Source organism: Medicago sativa, chromosome 4, assembly GCF_051527215.1.
Source record: "Medicago sativa cultivar Bolivia chromosome 4, Bolivia_mono, whole genome shotgun sequence".
Lineage (NCBI taxonomy): Eukaryota > Viridiplantae > Streptophyta > Magnoliopsida > Fabales > Fabaceae > Medicago > Medicago sativa.
Genome location: NC_140752.1, coordinates 14,968,570 through 14,988,301, shown reverse-complemented (window position 1 = coordinate 14,988,301; position 19,732 = coordinate 14,968,570). Strand labels below are relative to the sequence as shown.

General features: G+C 30.8%; 3 protein-coding genes across 12 annotated transcripts; all 3 read right to left on the bottom strand.

The window, feature by feature from the left end:
• Nucleotides 1–2,599, bottom strand: LOC146926615 (rhamnogalacturonan I rhamnosyltransferase 1-like). Of its 10 annotated transcripts, none has more exons than XR_015034171.1 (7): nucleotides 2,316–2,599; nucleotides 1,913–2,127; nucleotides 1,166–1,233; nucleotides 996–1,084; nucleotides 746–908; nucleotides 482–595; nucleotides 1–342 (listed from the first exon to the last, which is right to left on the bottom strand). XR_015034171.1 is itself a non-coding variant. In XM_085758875.1 (7 exons), the coding sequence occupies exons 2-7, from the start codon at nucleotides 2,019–2,021 to the stop codon at nucleotides 336–338; spliced, it is 471 nt and encodes a 156-aa protein (XP_085615001.1). In that variant the 5' UTR covers nucleotides 2,022–2,127; nucleotides 2,316–2,599; the 3' UTR covers nucleotides 1–335. The 10 variants fall into 10 exon arrangements, 4 of the variants coding, with proteins under 4 accessions (XP_085615001.1, XP_085615002.1, XP_085556245.1 ...); XM_085758875.1 differs by having other exon boundaries at nucleotides 482–516; XR_015005446.1 differs by lacking the exon at nucleotides 1,913–2,127 and having other exon boundaries at nucleotides 746–922; nucleotides 1,166–1,242.
• Nucleotides 2,600–3,903: 1,304 nt separating this feature from the next.
• LOC146926614 (uncharacterized) lies at nucleotides 3,904–8,772 on the bottom strand. Its single transcript, XM_085758874.1, has 8 exons — nucleotides 8,537–8,772; nucleotides 6,789–6,833; nucleotides 6,455–6,676; nucleotides 5,888–5,994; nucleotides 5,457–5,513; nucleotides 5,128–5,197; nucleotides 4,769–5,012; nucleotides 3,904–4,192 (listed from the first exon to the last, which is right to left on the bottom strand). The coding sequence occupies exons 1-7, from the start codon at nucleotides 8,636–8,638 to the stop codon at nucleotides 4,851–4,853; spliced, it is 765 nt and encodes a 254-aa protein (XP_085615000.1). The 5' UTR covers nucleotides 8,639–8,772; the 3' UTR covers nucleotides 3,904–4,192; nucleotides 4,769–4,850.
• Nucleotides 8,773–13,486: 4,714 nt separating this feature from the next.
• LOC146926613 (uncharacterized) lies at nucleotides 13,487–15,180 on the bottom strand. Its single transcript, XM_085706943.1, has 2 exons — nucleotides 15,078–15,180; nucleotides 13,487–14,661 (listed from the first exon to the last, which is right to left on the bottom strand). Exons 1-2 carry the CDS (start codon nucleotides 15,178–15,180, stop codon nucleotides 13,487–13,489), a joined length of 1,278 nt encoding a protein of 425 aa, XP_085563069.1.
• Nucleotides 15,181–19,732: the final 4,552 nt, after the last annotated feature.

Here is a 19,732-nt window from a genome sequence, read left to right as displayed (position 1 = left end):
TACACTTCAAAGCATTCTTTTTATTTAAATCAAAAAAGGTACAATTTCTCTAAACATTTTAGTAATTAGAATGTGTAGCAGGAGACAAAGCAATCTAGTTGCACTACAACTTTACCTAGGCATATATAGCCTTTAAAAACACTGAAATTTCAATATAATCTATTACAATTGAACTAAACATACAACAAAATAAAATACCACAATTGATAATGTCTCATCCTTCTCAAAAGTTTGTTACACTAACACCACCTAACATATTCCCTATAATTACTGAATCACTTCCCCACTCCCCTTATGCCACATGTTCATTATGCTATCTTCACTAAGCTTTCAATTCAGCACCTGCAGCATGCAATTGACAAACCTAAAATCACAATTATAACTTTAGGAATACTGAAAATATAAATAATAATTCTTTACAATACACAACAGTATCTAAGATTCTCAGTTCATAAATTAAACAAGTTCTTCAGAGACTGACCTGCAGACAAAGACCCAACAAAAGTCTCCAAAAATCTAACAACCACCATGAAGAAATTTTAGAATCCATAATCTAAAATGGGGATTTCACAATGTCTATGGAGCATCCATAATCCTAATTAACATCACAACATAATATCAAACCTTAAACCTTATGCAAGCAAAAGCTCTATACAATTCACAAATAAACAAACACATCCAACATCCTAACACAAACCTGTCCCACCAAATTACAGTCAAACTACAATTCATAAAAGAAACACACCTGCTCCAAGTAATATTTTTCATTGGAGCAGCTAATAGGAGGCATCTGCAGGGTACAATATCCATATTTACTGCTAAACTTTTTAGGAACTCTTTTCACTATTCGAACTTCGTCTCGTAAAGAATCAATGAAATGGTTCACATCAAAAATGTCCTCAAAATTACTGTAAAAAGAAAACTACACAACTTTAGAATGATATGAAGGTTAAATTAGAGGATACTCAAAATAAAAATCAGAATAACGTATATACCTAGGGTCTGCCCAAAATGATGTCTTTTCAAGCTCTGGCACGACCAATGTGAGATTAAAAAATAGAGCAATTGTCACCATGTCACATATCTGAAATACCATATCACTAAATGAGTATTTAAGCTTATGATATCATACAAACATATAAATTTTAGAATAGGAAGTACAAACCGCATCACGCATTTGATTCAAGCCACCATTGAAGGAAACTCTTAGAAAACCATTACTTGTATAATTTCCTGTAGGAGCTTTAATATTTACCAAAATGAGTGAGAAATTAAAAGTAAAACAATAAAAAATATTCTATACCTATCCATCAGACCTGTACATCAATTATTGCTTTATATCCACATTACATTATAATACGACGGTTATCTATAAAGGTAACACTCTAGAATCAGCATTTCAAATTATAATAACCCCCGGACAGTTTCAAAAACCACTATAGAACAACACTTAACAATCATCAGACATTAATGCTTGACTAGAGTTTGGGATTTCTCCTCTCAACTCATACTATAAACTGTTCCTAAACTGTTCCTAACCACATTACATTACTCAGACATACATATAGCTTCAAATTCAAAACAATTAGTTCCAAAAAGTTCAATACCTTATCAATGTAACAACATCTAATAACATCAACACATATGGTTTATACAGCGACTCTCAAATTAACAAATCCTTGTCAAGTTCTTATCAACATTCGACAGTGTATTGGACATCAAAAACGATTTGAGGTATTAACAACCTATATAGGAACAAAAATTATCAAATCAAATCAATTAAAAAATTAGCAAATGCTGAAATAAGCTTTTAAACATGCAAGTATCATCAAATCAAATATAGGAACAAAAATTAACAATCTATATATTATCAAATCAAAATTATAGCATCAACTCAGCGAGCGAGAGTAACCTGAGCGATGCAAGAACGGAGTCGAAATTGGACGCAGAAGCTGGTCCAACAGTAAGACTATACAGGGCACATAACTAACAGAAACATATAACAAACTCCTCACATGCATTTCATCAAACACTTTACATGCATTCTCGAAACAACCATATTTCGTATAAATTCTCACCAATTTGGTCTATATATCAGAAACATATAACAAATAGAAACAATTATACCTGAAATTAATGATGGAGAAAGATAGAATAAGACTTAAATTAATCAGAAATTGTTACAATTTTCTCATTTTGCTCTAAAATTCAATCGATCTAGAATGAAACTGATGGAAATCAGAACCCTAAATACAACAATACGAAGAACACAGAATATTGGGAATCAAATTAGATTGATTTGTGAAGGAATCTACCTCACTAAACTTTCTTCTGAATTAACCTCATCAAAAGTGCCACGAAGTTGAGAATCTGAGAGAGTGAGAGATACGGTGGTGAGGTTCTGATACGGCGGCGAGGTGACAAATATGGTGGTGAAGTGAGTGATACAGCGGCGAAATCACAATTGGAGTGAGAAATTCACGGCAAGAGTGATGGCGAAATTGCGGTGGTGAGGCTCTGATACGGCGGCGACGTGAGAGAGATGGTGGTGAAGTGTTTGACGAGACTTTTGTGGTGAAGTGAGAAATGGTTGTATCACGAGACTCTTATAAATTTTATCTGTCTTATAAAATGTTTTAATTTTCCTAACAATTATCATTTATAATTAAAAAGAAAATTACTAAATTTCATCAAAATAAACAAACTGCATGAAAATCCGCAGGAAAGAAGATATGAAAAATCGCAGGAAAATCCACAGAAATACCTGCAAAATGTTGATATACCTGCAGATTTTCCTGCGGCATATGAATCCGCTGGAAACTTCGTTTAACTAATCGCAGCCGCAGCAAAATCCTCAGGTGTTCCTGCGGATATATTTCTGCATGAAAATCCGCAGGAAAAACGAGAGATTCTGGTAGTGGTTTAACCCAAAGGAGTACTCCCTCCGTCTCAAAATAATTGTCTCTTTACTATTTTTTTCTTTTTCTCAAAATAATTGTCACTTTAAAATACCAATGCAACATTTATTATTTTTTTTCATTATTATACCCTTATTTATTGAATTTCATCCAACTTAACTATTCTACTAACTACAATTAATAAGGATATTTTAGTAAATGATACTCCCTTCGTCCCATAATACATGACACAGTTGTCCCTATTACAAATACCAATGCATAATTTTTAGCTTAAATATCTTGAATAATATATTAGAAAAAATTATGAAAATTTGATATTTTGAAAATATGTAGAAAAAGCATCGTACTTTTAGGAGGGAGATAGATGGGAAATGATTTACTTGAAGTCGTAGAGTCAAAATTTCCCACTGCACTTTTTAGGAGGTTGCAATAATAGGCCTGTAAGTGTAGGAGGTTTAATGATTCTATTTGATTTTCTGATTAAGGGTTGAGGCATCACAGTAGTAGGTTTGTAGAAATATCTGCATTAGTTTGAATAGGTTGAATTGGTAAGAATTATGGTAGCCATTTGTGTAGGTGTTATGTCGTAGAAAAAGGGAAATATGGTCGTTTAAGGCCAAACAAACTATGGCCTATGGCCAAACAAATTAGCTATACAAAAGATCAAATTTATTCCTATGAGCAAATTAGTTAATTTTTGCTAAAAAAAAATAATGTGGAAGTTAATTTTGGAGTTGCATTTATATATTGGTGGTGATATAGATGCCAAAAAGTAACAGACACTCTTACATGTTTGTTGTTAGTATTATTAATTTGCTAAACATTCATCGAGTCGTTTCAAATCATATAAATCCATAAGGTACGTTAAAATTCCTCAAAAACCAAACTATAAAATCCTGATCGTTCCCTCAAAAAAAAAAAAAATCCTGATCGTAAAAAATCTTCTAAAAAATTGGTAATGCTAATGCGCATGTAGAACTTGCAGTTCAAAGAATCGGTAAAATTTTCACTACACGTCTGAATGCATCCAAAAACAGCATCTACAAAATATTTCACATTTTACTGTCATTCTCAACAAAGTAAACAACACTGGACTCGATGCTGCTCCTTTTTTTAATATTAAAATAATAAAGGAGCAACATCCTATTTACAAAGTTTCACGCTGCAAAGGGGCAAAGACTAGTGAAAATGAATGGGACAAAAACAATGACCTTACAATATTAAAAAAGATGTATCAAAAATCACCAGCCCAAGTAACAAGCTTCAAAATCACCCTGCAAGAAGAGTTTATTAACATGTTAGATGCAACTGAATAAGAAACTCATTAGTTTAAATATTCCATTAAAACAATTCCACAAGATAGTCACAGTAAATCAATATTATTTTTATTCTGATCTGTCATTGAAATGTCTTGTGCCAGATATTTACATCGGGAATATGGAAAGAAGGAAATGAGAAAACTTAAAATAAATGTAGGGTTTTAGTTCATAAGCCTTAAGGTACAATGCTTAACTCTTACCACCGCACTAGCACCTTAAGGTACAGCTGTCCCCAAGGAGATTCAAACTCAGTACCTTAAGGTACAATGCTTAACTCTTACCACTGCACTAGCACCTCAAGCGTACATACAGTGTTCATCTGGAACATGTAGGGTTTTAGTTCATAAGCCTAAAATTTGACACTCGGTATGTGATCCCGTCATCAATCTTGTATTATTCTCGGGTTAATGAAAACAAACAACGCCTAATATTATTGGTTTTAGTGAACTTTAACACATCAGTGAATTTGGGGGGTGGGAGGGAATCAAACAGAAAAGCCAAGAAAACAGATGTTAAAATGAGGAATTATACCGTATAGGAAGTATGAATCTATAGACAGGAGGACCGAGAGCATGCACATAGCACCACTAGATCACAAAAATGACACACCCAGCTATGGCATTTTTAATGCCTGCTTCAATTGTGCTAACGCAGATGGATGAATACTGCTCATTGCAGCATTAAAAGATTCTCCATGAATAGCAGCACAAGTTTGTAGATTATCTCTGACAGAGTCCTCAAGGGACAGCTGGTTTATACGGTCTGATAATTTGATCTATAGTCAAAACAAACAAATGCATCAATTCATTTGTTTTTTTTTCTTCTTTCTTTCATACAAATATTGAAACATTCCAGAATGGATATAACATATAGCTTTCATAATCACTAACCTGTCTTTTTCTGAATTCTTTACCAGGAATAGTGCCCTCATCAGGAGATGTACTGGAGCTCATCTCACCACTGTTAATAAGAACATACATAAATAATTATGTTCGTAAAACATGATAGTTGACAATTAAAACAAGGGATAACACCTATAGAGTCTAAAATCTGGGTTACTTTCAGAACTAAAGCCAGCAGTTAACGAATAATATATATTCTGAAATATTGGACTACACAACACATTAAAAGAGGATTCTGGTCAAGATTCAGCCCAAGTCTCAACTAATCTGGATGAAGTGCAAAAAACAGGAAAATATTACAAGTACAAAAAGCTAACCTGGACTCTTCCTCCGTCAAGTCGTCGTTTCTGCCCAGAATTACACTAGTGCAAACACTGCACAACAAAACATACACTGGGGTCATTTGCTCCTTACTTGCACTAAGGTACTCCCTTCGAACTTATAATTATATATAAGCAAAAAACAACTAATTTTAATGTAGATTAACTAAGAATGTTAGTTAATGTCTTTTAATTTTCTTGATATAATAAAAACATAATTGTTTCCCCATATTACCATTTCTCTTCCTTTAATTTTCTATGAAAACTTCTTATATATGTACACCAATTAAATGTAAATGATATTTTTGAAGTGATAACATTAAATATGAAGTTTGAAATTTGCTTATATTTGAGTCCACCAAATATGACTATTTTTTTGCTGTTATTTGAGTCCGGGCGAACTATAATATTTAAAGGTGTATTAGTACCTTAAAATTTGATCAAGTTTGTCAAGAACTTGAGGCATCCTTAACGTCAGAATTATTGAGAGGGCTAAGCCAATTGTCTTCTTCTGGATGGAAGAAACATTATCTACCTGGAAATTTTATATGTTGCATAAGAAAACAGATGCAAAATATAGTGAAACCCTGTGTCTTAACCACACAACTAGGCCTCTTAATATAGGCTCAAAAGCAATAAATAAAATAATTATTGAATATTCTATTCCTATTTACACAATAGGATACATAGATCCTAATCTTATTTTCAAGAATATATATCAACAATAAAATGATATGCATAGCCTTACACTTAACCATTGACTAAAAACAAAACCGGGTGATTTTAAAAAAGATCAACAGTGGCAATAATTTCAACAAGGGCAACATGAACACTATGCCACAATAAAGTCAAACGTGAAACTTGTTTTCCAGGTTTGTCCAAGCACTCTTGATAGAAAGAAAAAAAAAAAAAGTTTGTTCAATCACAAACTAGATACAAATATGCAATATATGGAGAACCCAAACACCATCTTTAAAGCATATAACGACACCAACCTTGTCAACCCAAATGTCAACCAGACAAAGAAGTATATTTTCTTGAACTGGGATAGATGCCGTCTGAAGCAGTTGAGAAGTCGATGGATCTGATGCTAATTGACCAAGTGAGTTTGTATTCATCACCAAAAGCCTTGCCAGGATGGCGGCAGAAGATGCTTTAACAGATGTTTTAGAGGGGTCCCGGTCGTCTCCTCCACTCAAACATATGACAATTAATTTCTGGAGAAAATAAAATGATACAAGAGTTGACAGTTATGTCTATAGATTTTTAACTATAAACAATAAATAAGTTGACCACACACATATCTTTAAAGGACATAACTAGACTTACTTGTAATGTATTGCTGATAAGTGGCGGCACTTCCATGGGGAAACACTGTACAGAGGAAAAATCAAATAAATGTACTATTTTTGAAATGATATCAGAAAAAAGGTACAAAATAATACTACCTTCAAAATTTAGACACAAGCAACGAAATTTATGAAACCGAAATAGGATTATTGATGGCAGTTCATGGCAACAAGGCAAAAATATGCCATAATAGCAGGTGGCAATGCAGTCTATGGCAGAGGGAGAACAGCTATAATAACATATATAATTTAAAAAAATAGAGAATATATAAAGGTGAGTTATTCATATTACTCTTTAAGGTCAAATACAACCTAGGGTGCTTTAAGTTTAATGTTTGTACTCGATTAATCCTTAGTTTTTTTAGTTTCATTTATGTCGGTAAAAGTGAACAAGTTGGTCCTTTAATTATTTTTTTGTAACAAATTGATCCCTTTTTTCATACAACTGTGTTAGCAATAAACATCCACATAACACTTTCTAACTGAGTTTGATGGAAAGAGGGTAATGGTGCATATATTTTATGACCTAAAGAACTAGATGCACACTTTTACTAACATAAATGACCAATTTGAAACTAAAAGGACTAATCCGGTACAAACGTTAAACTTAAAGGACCCCAGGATGCATTTGGCCACTCTTTAAATTGAGTTACTCATTTAATAGGAGTTGGATCCTTATTTCTATTCAACTTATCATGATTTGTTTTACATTTTACATAAAGTGATAGGTGATAGCTGATAATTCTTTTAAAGGATTCATAAAGGAAAAAAAAATAAAACAAAGGAATATATCAAGTTGATGGTTGAATAAAGGGAATTGGGGTGAATTAAAAACTCTTGTAACCAGCTTATAAAAGTCAGGCAGCACGTTTCAAAACAAAAGGTTGGGGATATTTGCTGCTGTAACCGCTCGTTGCATGCCTTGATCTACTACTGTTCGAATAGCATTTGCTGCTGCGGTTTGAGCGGCAAATGGTGTCCCCCTTTACCATTCTGTATAAATGGTTTATTCTATTTGTACAGATATGGTGGAGGGGCACATTCAATCTCTGTTTTCCATTAATTGTCAATTCTTCTTCTTATCGCGGGGCTTTTTCATTCCGTCGAAAATCAATTTTACGATATAGACGCTTATGACCTCCCCCTCCGTTATTTTGTCAAGTTGGAAATTTTTCATTATTGATATTTGATTATGAGTTATTAAACGGTAAAGTGAATAAAAATTTCCACTCCTATGAAAAAAAACATTGGCGCGTGTGTAAACGAGGTGCTCTACCAACTGAGCTATAGCCCTTGTGCTTTTGATACATATTTTATTCGATAAATAAATTCGAGCAGGGGGAATACAGGTCTTGGAAGATTTCAGAGTTACTACGTTGCAAGTCATATTGTCAACAGGTTGTGCTTTTACTACTAGTATAAGTGCTTGACCTTGTTAGTAGCATAAATAGAGGTCTGAGGTTAGGTTATTGTATTTCTTTTGACTGCACAGTGGAGGCCAAGTTACATTAGTCTAAATGAAAGGATCGCAGATATCCTACTCACTCTAAATACATGGTTTAGCTAGCCTATACAGTGATGATAGAATATCTACAACCTTTCAACAATATACTGTTTCGTATTTCTCTTTTTTCCATCTTCATCCAAAAGCTGTAACTCTTTACAAGATAAACTATATATCGAAAATCCCAGTAGCTAATAACAATTGATGAGTTGGGAATAACATACCTGAATTAAGATATCGACAACAGGAAGAACAGAAAGTAGACCTTTGTCGCTGACATTCCCAACAACTAAATCAAGAATGTTAGCAATATTTGTAGCATGCATGCTTAGAAAGTCATTTCCTCCCAAAATTATGTAATCTTCAATTATGTTCACTGCAACCTGTACATCATATAAAGTGAATGTAAAAACAATTAACCAAGATATTAAAATAAGGTCAATAAAAATGTGCTGCTATGGTAAGGGAGTAAATAAATCAGCAATAATATGTAAGAGTAAAGGTCATAAACGAAGCGAAGGTTTCAAGCAGCTAAACACAGCACAAAGAACAGAGAAATGCCCTTGGCTTAAATATGGATACCACTACATCAAATGAAGAAATGAATGATTAATTTTTTTTTTTGGCCTTAAGCCATACATATCTAGATACCAGTTGAGTTGCTCGAAACTGAAAGATAACTCTATTGATTTTAATTCCATATATATATATATATATATATATATATATATATATATATATAGGGTTATGATAGAAGACACCTTTTGTGAAGGTGTCTTTTATCAAGTTACTCTATGAGCATTTGTTAAAAGACACCAACTACTTTTTATGAAGGTGTCTTTTATCAAAGTTATAACTAAAAAAGTGAAAATCACACCTTGAGGTGTGACTTGATAAAAGACACCACACTACTTTTTATGAAGGTGTCTTGTAACATAACCCATATATATATATATATATATATATATATATATATATATATATATATATATATATATATGGGTTATGATAGAAGACACCTTTTGTGAAGGTGTCTTTTATCAAGTTACTCTATGAGCATTTGTTAAAAGACACCAACTACTTTTTATGAAGGTGTCTTTTATCAAAGTTATAACTAAAAAAGTGAAAATCACACCTTGAGGTGTGACTTGATAAAAGACACCACACTACTTTTTATGAAGGTGTCTTGTAACATAACCCTATATATATATATATATATCTGTGTGTGTGTCTTATTTTTTTCTTTTATCATTTAAAAAGTGTAATAAACTAGATGAGTATATAATAAAGATTGTTGTTGGTGTTATTAAAAAAAAAGAGTTTAGATTTTTTTTTGTTATATTGTTGATGTCATTGTCAGGGCCGGACCTTGGGGAGTGCAAGAAGCGCTACTGCACCGAGCATCTAAAAACTATGGGCCTCAAAAAAAATTATAATACCCACCCCCATTGAAAGAATCGCAACAATTATTTCTTTTTCGCATAAACCATTCGTTTTCCCATTTCCTACGACGTAGGAGTGACATTCCAAACAACACCGTTAGGTAAATTTCACCTCTCTTTCACTTAATTTTATTTTGTTTTGTTCCGTGTTTAAAAGTTATTCTGATTCTGATTTTTTAATGAAGCTTAACTACACAAAAAGAATTGCATTTTGATTTTACCGGGGCCAATTTTAAAAATAGAACCGAGCCTCCTATTTCATAGGAACGACCCTGGTCATTGAAATAGATAATCATGGGTAGTTTGGTTTGTTATAACTTGAAAACAACAAACATTTAGAATTTTAGTTTTAATCAAAATCAAAATTTCATAAAAAAAACACAGTTCATAATTTTCAAACGTTAACGCAATAAAGAGAGCGAAAAGACGGACACGTGCTCGTCTTTTCGCTAGTTAAAATAATGGAAAGGCGCACATTATTTTTATTTTTGAGGAGGAATTTTCAGCAAACAAGTTTAAAATAGGTTATATTTTTAATATTTTTTTTTGTTTTGAAAGAAATAGGTTATATTTATAGTTTCAAAATCTTTCATATTGTAATGGGATTTCTTATTTTATTTTAATGAGATTAAACTATTTTTTTCTAATCAGTAATTCAAATAATATTATAAAAAGGAAAAAATAACTTAAATTAATGGTAAAAATCGGAAGGAAAAAAAATGTCACCCTAAACTATGTACCTCCTATATATGGCTGTGTTTGATAACACAAATAAACTAGTTTATAATTTATTGCACTAGCTTACAAGCTTGTTTTGATAGGATGAGACATGGTTGGTAAAAACCATTTTTCACTAGCTTATAACATTTTTTGAGATATTGTTTCTGGTAGCTTTTGAGTTAATAGTTTATAGCTTGCTTATATTTTCTTCTAATTTTAACATAAACTAGTTTATAATTTATTGCACTAGCTTACAAGCTTGTTTTGATAGGATGAGACATGGTTGGTAAAAACCATTTTTCACTAGCTTATAACATTTTTTGAGATATTGTTTCTGGTAGCTTTTGAGTTAATAGTTTATAGCTTGCTTATATTTTCTTCTAATTTTAACCTTGTTAATATAAATCCTTCAAAAAACCTTGTTAATATAATTTTTATTATTATTTAAAAAAAATACCCGCTATTATATTTAACGACCCACGTTTGGCACAACCATCGTCCCACATTTATAGCTTTTATATATTCTTGCTCATTTTTTTCAGTGACCTTGTCATTGTCTTATTTCTAAGATTCATATACTATATAATTCTAAATAAAATATACAATAAACAGTGAAGAAGTTTAGTTAAAGAAAATTCGTCATAAAAGAGCTTTGCTAAATATAAATTATCAATTGAATTCATAAAGCACGTTTATAAATTTAAAGACGAAAATAATTTAAGTTTCTGTTTATAATATTAAAGTAATACAATAACATTCTTCTTCAAAAAAAATATTAAAGTAATACAATAAGTGAAAAAAAATGTTTATATGTATAATGTAAAATGTAATTAAATAAATTTGAACTTTTATGTAATTTTATATTTATAAGTTATTTTAACAATTAATTTTATCAAACACTTTAGTTTTAATATGCTAGCTTTCCAACTATAAACTATCAGTTATCAGCCATCAGCTATAAGTTTGCTCTTCAACTATCAACTAGCTTACAAGTTATTTTTACCAAACAGAGTGTAGAAAATCTAAAGAGAACTCTAAAATCCATAGCCATTGCTTATGAAGGATATTTGGTTGGGTAGAGAGAACTTCCTTTGTATGTCTCATAGGTTTTATGACGAATATTAGTCACCGTTAAATGTATCGTGGAAACATCATACCCATAACATGATATATATAAAAAATAAAAAAAATAATTTTTTTTTTAAAATAACTATCAATTTTGATCAACTATAAGAACAAATATTTTTATAGATATTAATTTTCTAGAAGGGGAACAAGAGTCTGAGACTGAATGGATTATATTTGCACTCTTTATAGCTTTTAGGGGAGTGCTTAATCTGGATGTCAAAGTTAAGTTTGAAGAGTGCCACACAAACTTTTAGCTTCCAAGGTGTTTTTTTGTCATATTTTGTTGTTTTGATCCCGAAGGTCTGGAGTTCACATTTTGTGGGAGAATTTCGTCGTATCTTATTGTTGGGAAGTCTTTATAAGTTGTTGGCCAAGGTTCTTCCAAAGGGCTTGTGGAAGTAATCAGTTCAATTGTCTCATAAAAATAAATCGGCTTCCATTAAGGGAAGATACTCGGTGGACATGGTAGTGGTGGTAAATGAGGTTGTTGGTCTTGCAAACAGAACAAAAAAGGAGTGTTTAATGTTCAAAGTTAACTCTGAGAAGGCTTATTATATGGTAAGTTGGAATTTCTTGGATTATGTGGTTAGCATTTGGGTTTTGATGGGAAGTAGAGGTGGTGGATGTGAGTGAGCATGTGTGCTTCAGGATCATTATCAGTTTTCGTAAATGGATGTCGGACAAAAGAAGTGGTTATTCATAAGGGTCCTAAGCAAGGGATCTATTAGCATCTTTTGTTTTTTTTAATTATGTTGTGGGAATCTTTTTTTGGAAGCTATCTTGCAAGAATCAGATGTTGATTAGAGATTATCTCGGTGTTGTGTTATTAAGTTGAATGGTGGCATAGATTATCTTGGTGTCACTTTCTTATACAACTGGATTTTATCTGTAGGCAGCTTATTTTCAGATTATCAGAACAAAATATAGGAGTTTAGATCTGGAGGATGCTAGATCTGAGATTAGTGCAGAAAGATTTGGACGAAGAACTTGAAAAAGAACGCCTATTGAAAGAGGAGTTAAGATACGTCTCAATTTGTTTTTTTGTTTTTTAATTGCATGCTCTTTTTAGATTTTAATCTTCTTGAAATGATGTACCTGATCTTCCATCTTGCATCAACACATTAGCAACGAGTTCAATGATCTAGAGCAGCGAGAAATATCTTCTCCAAGAGCAAAAAATAATTTATTGAAAATTGAGACAGAAGATTAGAGAACAAGGTAGTTGCATTGCAAAACTTGAATTTAAACTGGCCTCAAATGTATTGCTGTTTGTTTTTTATGTTCTCTTTGATAATATGGTCTCAATCACATGATTGTGTCTTCTCCTTCCAATAGCAGAGTCAATTAATTTTTCCAAATGGATGACAGTTCTTGACTTTTACATTTCCCATATAAAAAATTTTAACATACATTTTATTATTGAAAAGGAAAAAAGATGCAGCGGAGAAATTTGATTACAACACATCACGAATGACTATCCTTGACGTATGTGATGACATCTGGAAAATTATTAAGTGATCGATCGATGCAATGCTAAACATCCCCCATTTTGCAATGCTGAACATTGTCTTCAAAACATTCAATGTTTATAACGAAAGCAATGGAAGAATATTAAACTAGTTAATCCATAAGACAGAATGTATTAGCAAAGCTTTCAATATTGACGTATCTCAACATTGATTAAATCCTATGTTTAGGATCAACACTCCATGCTTTAAAGAAAGAAATAGAAATATCATGTACTACAAAATATAGATCCTTAAAGAAAATGGACAAGTAAAAAGAAATAAAAGGGTTGATCCGCAACATGAATGCATCTTCCAACCAATTCATTCATCGTAGACACCATTGTCTCAAACATAAGTAAGTGTCAAGACAGTGGAATTACCATAAACTTGGTGCAAACCATACAGGATGAAGAACATCACCATGCTTTAATGTCTCCTCAGGAAAGTATTTAATGCTGCTATCATTCAAACAAAACATCCCAAATTCTAAACTTGTCGATGGATTATATCTTGGACATCGAAAAGTAACGGCAAAGTAGATACTATTCCCTCTGACTAACTCTTCACTGTAATTAAGTTCATCCCTTGATATTACCATGCTTTTCTGATTACAAACAAATGCCACTCTATCTTCCAGCTTCACATTCTGCCACCCAATAGGACTCTTGTTTTTGTCCAGCTTGAACACTTCAAAGCTGGTAACATGAGGCAGCTTAGCATATGCTGAGGCAACTGTTAAACGGTCAGAGACAACACGTCGAGTTTCAATCTCACCATTATAGAACATAGAAATGAAGTATAACTCTCTTAACGTTTTATCTTTGGCTAGAAAACTGCTACGTATACTAAATCCTGCTGGCCTTCTTGGAAGTTCAGCTAACACTTCAGCCTTCGCCGGTCCATTAGTGCAGTCTTTAAGATCATAAACCAATATAGAATCTGAGCATAAGTCTGTTACATATAATTTTGTACCAATAATTTCTATGTCCCTAAAAAAAGTCCCTGAATCTTTATCTGGCTCAACTATAGTCCATGACTTTTCAAAGAGTTTATAAATTGCAATGTGACAATAATCACTCAAAAGTCCGACTAAATAACAATCAGAACCATCACAATTTGGTTTGGAAGAGGCCGTCATTTTTATCACAGATGAAATTCTTTCACCAATGATTGAGGGCAGATACAACTTTGATGGTATCGTGATTCTAACATCAGTCACTGGATTCAAAAAGAAAAATTTTAAAAAACCTTTTTCAGAATTGTCAACCACAATCAACCAGCCTTCAACTGAGCCAATACATGTATTAGACTTCAACAGTGGTGTCCTAAGGCAATGTAAACTTTTTGTACTCAAGCTAGGCAGTTCAGGTAAAGGGCAGCAATGCTTGATTTCAATGATTGTGGAAACCGTTTTCCTACAAGAACGGCAAATTGCTCTCAATCCAAGGTAATCTTTAAGAGGCAAACGCTTCATAATCAGTTCCAACACATCAACCGGTAGATTTGTCAATACGTTGTTTTCTTCAATCTCGTATTTTTTAGTGCGAGCTACTACAGTCAGTCATTGCAACTTACACAAATATTAGTGGTATAAAAGAAGTATAAGTTTCTTTTGACATAAAATACCAATTTATCTGTCAAGACATCATTATAACATAAGAAATTCCAACTAGGTTGACACTTCGAAACCTAACAATCATATGCAGAACTATAAATAATATTATAGTAATTAACAGAACAAATACAAGTCAGAAGACTAAGAAAAAGAAAATGTGAAAAATAACATACGCGTCACTGGATTTAGCTTAGAAGTATGATTTATTATCACTTTATACTTGTACGGTTATTAGAATTTTAACAAAGTAAAATTAGAAACGTGTACATGGCCAGAACACTCGCACTAAATCTGCAGCCAATAAAAACAAACAACTGAAAATAATAACCCATAAGTTAGAAATCACACGTACATGATTTGCGACGTTCCTTTAATTTGAGTTGCTCCACTATCAATCTGAAAATCAATTTAAGTAGCTCCACTGCCAAATAGAAAACTAGCCATCCAATAACCATTGATATCATTGATCACGAAAAACCCTAGTCCTTTTTTTTATGAGGAGGAAAAACCCTATTCCATATTGCATCTATTTTGGGTGCTTATGTCTAATACGTACACGTCATCAATTTTTCAATTTTTTAATATTCATACCGAATAATCATCTAATCTCTTGCACTTTATAGAAAATTACTAAACTAGCCTCATCAATAATTCTAAATCATTAAATTTAAAAAGAAAATCATTTATCTATATCTATATTATATATAAAGAAAACTACCCCTTTCAGCACACTTTTGGGTTGGAATTTTCTTTCCAAAAATACCCTTAATTTTAAATACAAATAGCCAATTATAAAATAACACGTGGATTAATAATCAATGTTACTAATCGTCACCGTTAACTTTCTTTTACCACCGTTAACAACAGATCAAACTCACAAAAAGTTTAAAAATTATATTTGCATTCTTTATGTCTCTTCTCATGAATTCAAATCGATCCATAATTCATCATATTACCCTCTGATCACATCTCATCACCTCTAAAAAATTAGAAAGTTTCAAGGCTCACGAACTTGATTAATACTTCTGAAGCACCATTGAATGGAATATCTTTAAGGTCCACTTCATGAATTGAATATCTTTCTGTTTTATCCTTCGAGCAATTTACTTTCCGTCAACATTACAATTCAAGCTTTGTTTTTACTTTTTTTTGTTAGAAGAATGAATGAATCAGAATTCGAGAAAATCAAAGTTGAACAATAATCACTTATGAAAAAAAATAATCCAAAGTTTATGTTTTTTCCTGCTTTATTTCTCACGAGTCTATGAGTTTTTAAATTTTTTTTTAAACAAAAATAATAGCCGATGAGGATTGGACTATAAATCCTCTATAAAAAAATTAGTAACAAACGTGAGCAAAAAATATTGTTAAAGATTTGACTTTAAATCCTGTAAAAAAAGATTAGTAACAAACATTAGCAAAAAATAATGTTAAAGATTAGACTTTAAATCCTCTAATAAAAGATTAGTAACAAACGTGAGAAAAAAAAATATTAGTAACAAACTAAGAAAAAAATAATGTTAAAAATTGGACTTTAAATCCTCTGATAAAAATATTAGTAACAAACGTGAGCAAAATATTATGATTCAAAATCTTTTAGAAAAAGATTTGTTAGCACTATATTAAATGGACTATAAATCCTCTAAAAAAAGATTAGTAACAAACGTGAGCAAAAAATATTGTTAAAAATTGGACTTTAAATCCTCTAAAAAAATATTAGTAACAAACATGAGCAAAAAATCCTTATTTATTAATTTTGTTACGTCTGCAGCAACTTAACCTAATTTTTCCGGCTCATTTGCTTTATTAGTTTTGCAATTATTTAACCTAACAAATTCCATCTAAAAAAATGCATTGCACATCAATTTCATTCCTTTCTTCAAAAAAATCAATTTCATTCATATCCGCTTGCCTTTTTTTTTTTGAAGAAAATATTTTCTACCATATCAATTATCTTACGCGTTAAAGATTATTTATTGGTCTCTATTATAGTCGAGAAAACCCGTGCGACGCACAGGTCAAAAGTCTAGTAATGTTAAATATTAGACTTTAAATCCTCTAATAAAAGATTAGTAACAAACGTGAGCAAAAAAAAGAAAAGATTAGTAACAAACATGAGAAAAAAATAATGTTAAAAATTGGACTTTAAATCCTCTGATAAAAATATTAGTAATAAACGTGAGCAAAATATTATGATTCAAAATCTTTTAGAAAAAGATTTGTTAGCATTATACTGTATTAAAAATATTAATATGTAGGGTTCTCACAGTTCATAGTTCGCTCCCGCATTGTTTAGTTTTTCCCAACCTCTCTCCGCCCTCTGCATCAGAATTCAGAATTAACCTGTAAGTTTTTTTTTTCTTTCATGTTACAACTAATCAAAGTGGATTAATTTAATGGATTATTTGACTTTGCTGGTTTATAAGTGATTATGATTCAAATTATTTACGATTAATTTTAAGAATTACTTGACTTTCTTGGTTTATAATTGCTTATACAAACTATGATAGTGTATTTTTTTTTTATCTATAAGCACACCTTTGGGTTGGACTTTTCTTTCCAAAAATACCCTTAATTTTAAATACAAATAACCAATTATAAAATAGTACGTGGATTAGTAATCCATGTCACTAATCGTCACCGTTAACTCTCTTTTACCTCTGTTAACCAAAGATCAAACTCATAAGAAAACTAGCACAAAACAACAACTCATGTTACTTTTTTATCAGCCGCTTTTATGTTGCACATCTGTGTTGTTCCCCTCAATACAACTGACAAAGATTGTCAAGTATTTTCATATCCCTTCCACAAAAAACAGTATTCCATATTATTTTATTGATATAAATTACTCATTCTTAGTCTTTGATCAATAGTAACAAACGTGAGTAAAAAATAATGGAAAAGATTGGACTTTAAATCCTCTAAAAAAAAAGATTAGTAACAAACGTAAGCAAAAAATAATGTTAAATATTCGAATTTAAATCCTCTAAAAATAATTAGTAACAAACGTGAGGAAAAAATAATGTTAAATATTAGAATTTAAATCCTCTAAAAAAAATTAGTAACAAACGTGAGCAAAAAATATTGTTAAAGATTGGACTTTAAATCCTCTAAAAAAAGATTAGTAATAGACGTGAGCAAAAAATATTATTGAAGATTGGACTATAAATTCTCTAAAAAAAAGATGGGTGAATAGTGTTTTTCACCCCTGTAATATAGGCCATTTCCGGTTTTCACCCTTATGAAATTTTCCGTCCGGTTTGCACCCTTGTAAAAATTTTTTTTTCCGGAAAACACCCCTCCCCCCTCCAACTCAGCAGATTCGCTTACGTGGCGCTGACTCAGCAGATCCAGCTCACCAAAATCGCCTATGTGGCGCTGACTTGGCTTTTTATTTTTTTATTTTTTATTTTTTTGCTTGCCACATCAGATATTATTATTAAAAAAATAATAAAAATTATTTAAAAAATTCGAAAATTAATTTTTGAAAAAAAAATTAATTTTTTTTTGAAAAAAATTCTTAAATTTTTTTTTTTGTAAAAAATTCTTACATTTTTTTTATTATCAAAGAATTTCTAGGAAAAAAGTACAATCACATTTTTTTAGAAATTAAAAAGATTTTAACAATTTTTTTATTACCAAAATTTTTTATTTTTTGTATTAAAAAAACAAAGTTTTTAATTTCGAAAGAAAAATCTGAACTTTTTCGAATCATTAGCCCCAAAATGGATTTTCGTTAGAATCTTTAGCCAAAATCGTAAAATCTTCATAATTTCGAAAAGAAAAAAAAATTTCGACTTCAGATTCGAAAAATTCCAGATTTTTAAAAAAAATTCGTAAAATCATTTGCCTTTTTTATATTTTTTTAAATTCAAGTTTTTTTTCGAAAATAAATTTCTGGAAAAAATTTAGGATAAATTCAAATTTTTTTTTCGAAAATTTTATAAAATATTTTTCAAAATTAAAATATTGGAAAAAGTTGGTTTTTTTTATACAAAGAAAAAAAATTTAAAAAATTCAATGAAAAATCTGACCTTTTTTAAAAATTTTGAAAATTTTCCTTTTTTGTATTTTGAAATTTAAATTCCAGATTTTTTTAAAATATTTTTAATTTCGAAAAAATGTGATTATATTTTCTGTTTTTTCTAATTTTTAAAATTTTGAAAATAAAATTTCCGGAATAAAAAAATCGTAAAAATTTTGGTAGTTAAAAAATTTAAGAATTTTTTTCAAAAAAAAAAAATTTACAATTTTTTTTTCAAAAATTAATTTTCAAATTTTTTAAATAATTTTTTTATTTTTAAATTAATTTTTATTATTTTTTTAATTTTTTAATAATAATATATGCCGTGGCAAGTTATAAAATGTAAAACAAAAGCCAACTCAGCGCCACGTAGGCGAATCTGCTGAGTTGGAGGGGGGAGGGGTGTTTTCAGGAAAAAAAAATTTACAAGGGTGCAAATCAGACCGAAAATTTCACAAGGGTGAAAACCGGAAATGGCCTATATTACAGGGTGAAAAACACTATTCACCCAAAAAAGATTAGTAACAAACGTGAGCAAAAAATAATGTTAAAGATTGGACTTTAAATCCTCTAAAAAAATATTAGTAACAAACGTGAGAAAAAAAAATGTTAAAGATTGAACTTTAAATACTCTAAAAAAAATATTAGTAACAAACGTGAACAAAAAATAATGTTAAAGATTGAACTTTAAATCCTCTGGAAAAAAATATTAGTAACAAACGTGAGCAAAATATTATGTTAAAGATTGGACTTTAAATCCTCTAAAAAAATATTAGTAACAAATGTGAGCAAAAATTAATGTTAAAGGGAAGACCATTCCCAATGTCGGAATCTATCTTCCACGACATGTTTTCAATCATGGTCAATTATATGTAGCTTTATCGAGAGAAGTTTCTCAAAATTCAACAAAAGTTCTCATTAATGAAGGGAAAATAGAAGGAGAAGATGGAGACTTTACGAAAAATATAGTTTTTAAAGATATT

Bases quoted from the DNA above. Each gene is read 5' to 3' on its own strand.
- LOC146926615 (XM_085758875.1), bottom strand. From the start codon at position 2,021: ATGCATGTGAGGAGTTTGTTATATGTTTCTGTTAGTTATGTGCCCTGT. The intron at 1,085-1,165 runs GTTTGTACTTCC...ATGGTATTTCAG, and splicing joins TGAATCAAATGCGTGATGCG to ATATGTGACATGGTGACAAT. The intron at 517-745 runs GTGTGTTTCTTT...GGTGGTTGTTAG, and splicing joins AAAAATATTACTTGGAGCAG to ATTTTTGGAGACTTTTGTTG.
- LOC146926614 (XM_085758874.1), bottom strand. From the start codon at position 8,638: ATGCATGCTACAAATATTGCTAACATTCTTGATTTAGTTGTTGGGAAT. The intron at 5,995-6,454 runs GTTGGTGTCGTT...TAAAATTTCCAG, and splicing joins TTGACATTTGGGTTGACAAG to GTAGATAATGTTTCTTCCAT. The intron at 5,198-5,456 runs GTTAGCTTTTTG...TCTTATTAACAG, and splicing joins TTGACGGAGGAAGAGTCCAG to TGGTGAGATGAGCTCCAGTA.
- LOC146926613 (XM_085706943.1), bottom strand. From the start codon at position 15,180: ATGGTTATTGGATGGCTAGTTTTCTATTTGGCAGTGGAGCTACTTAAA. The intron at 14,662-15,077 runs GTACGTGTGATT...GACTGACTGTAG, and splicing joins AAAGGAACGTCGCAAATCAT to TAGCTCGCACTAAAAAATAC.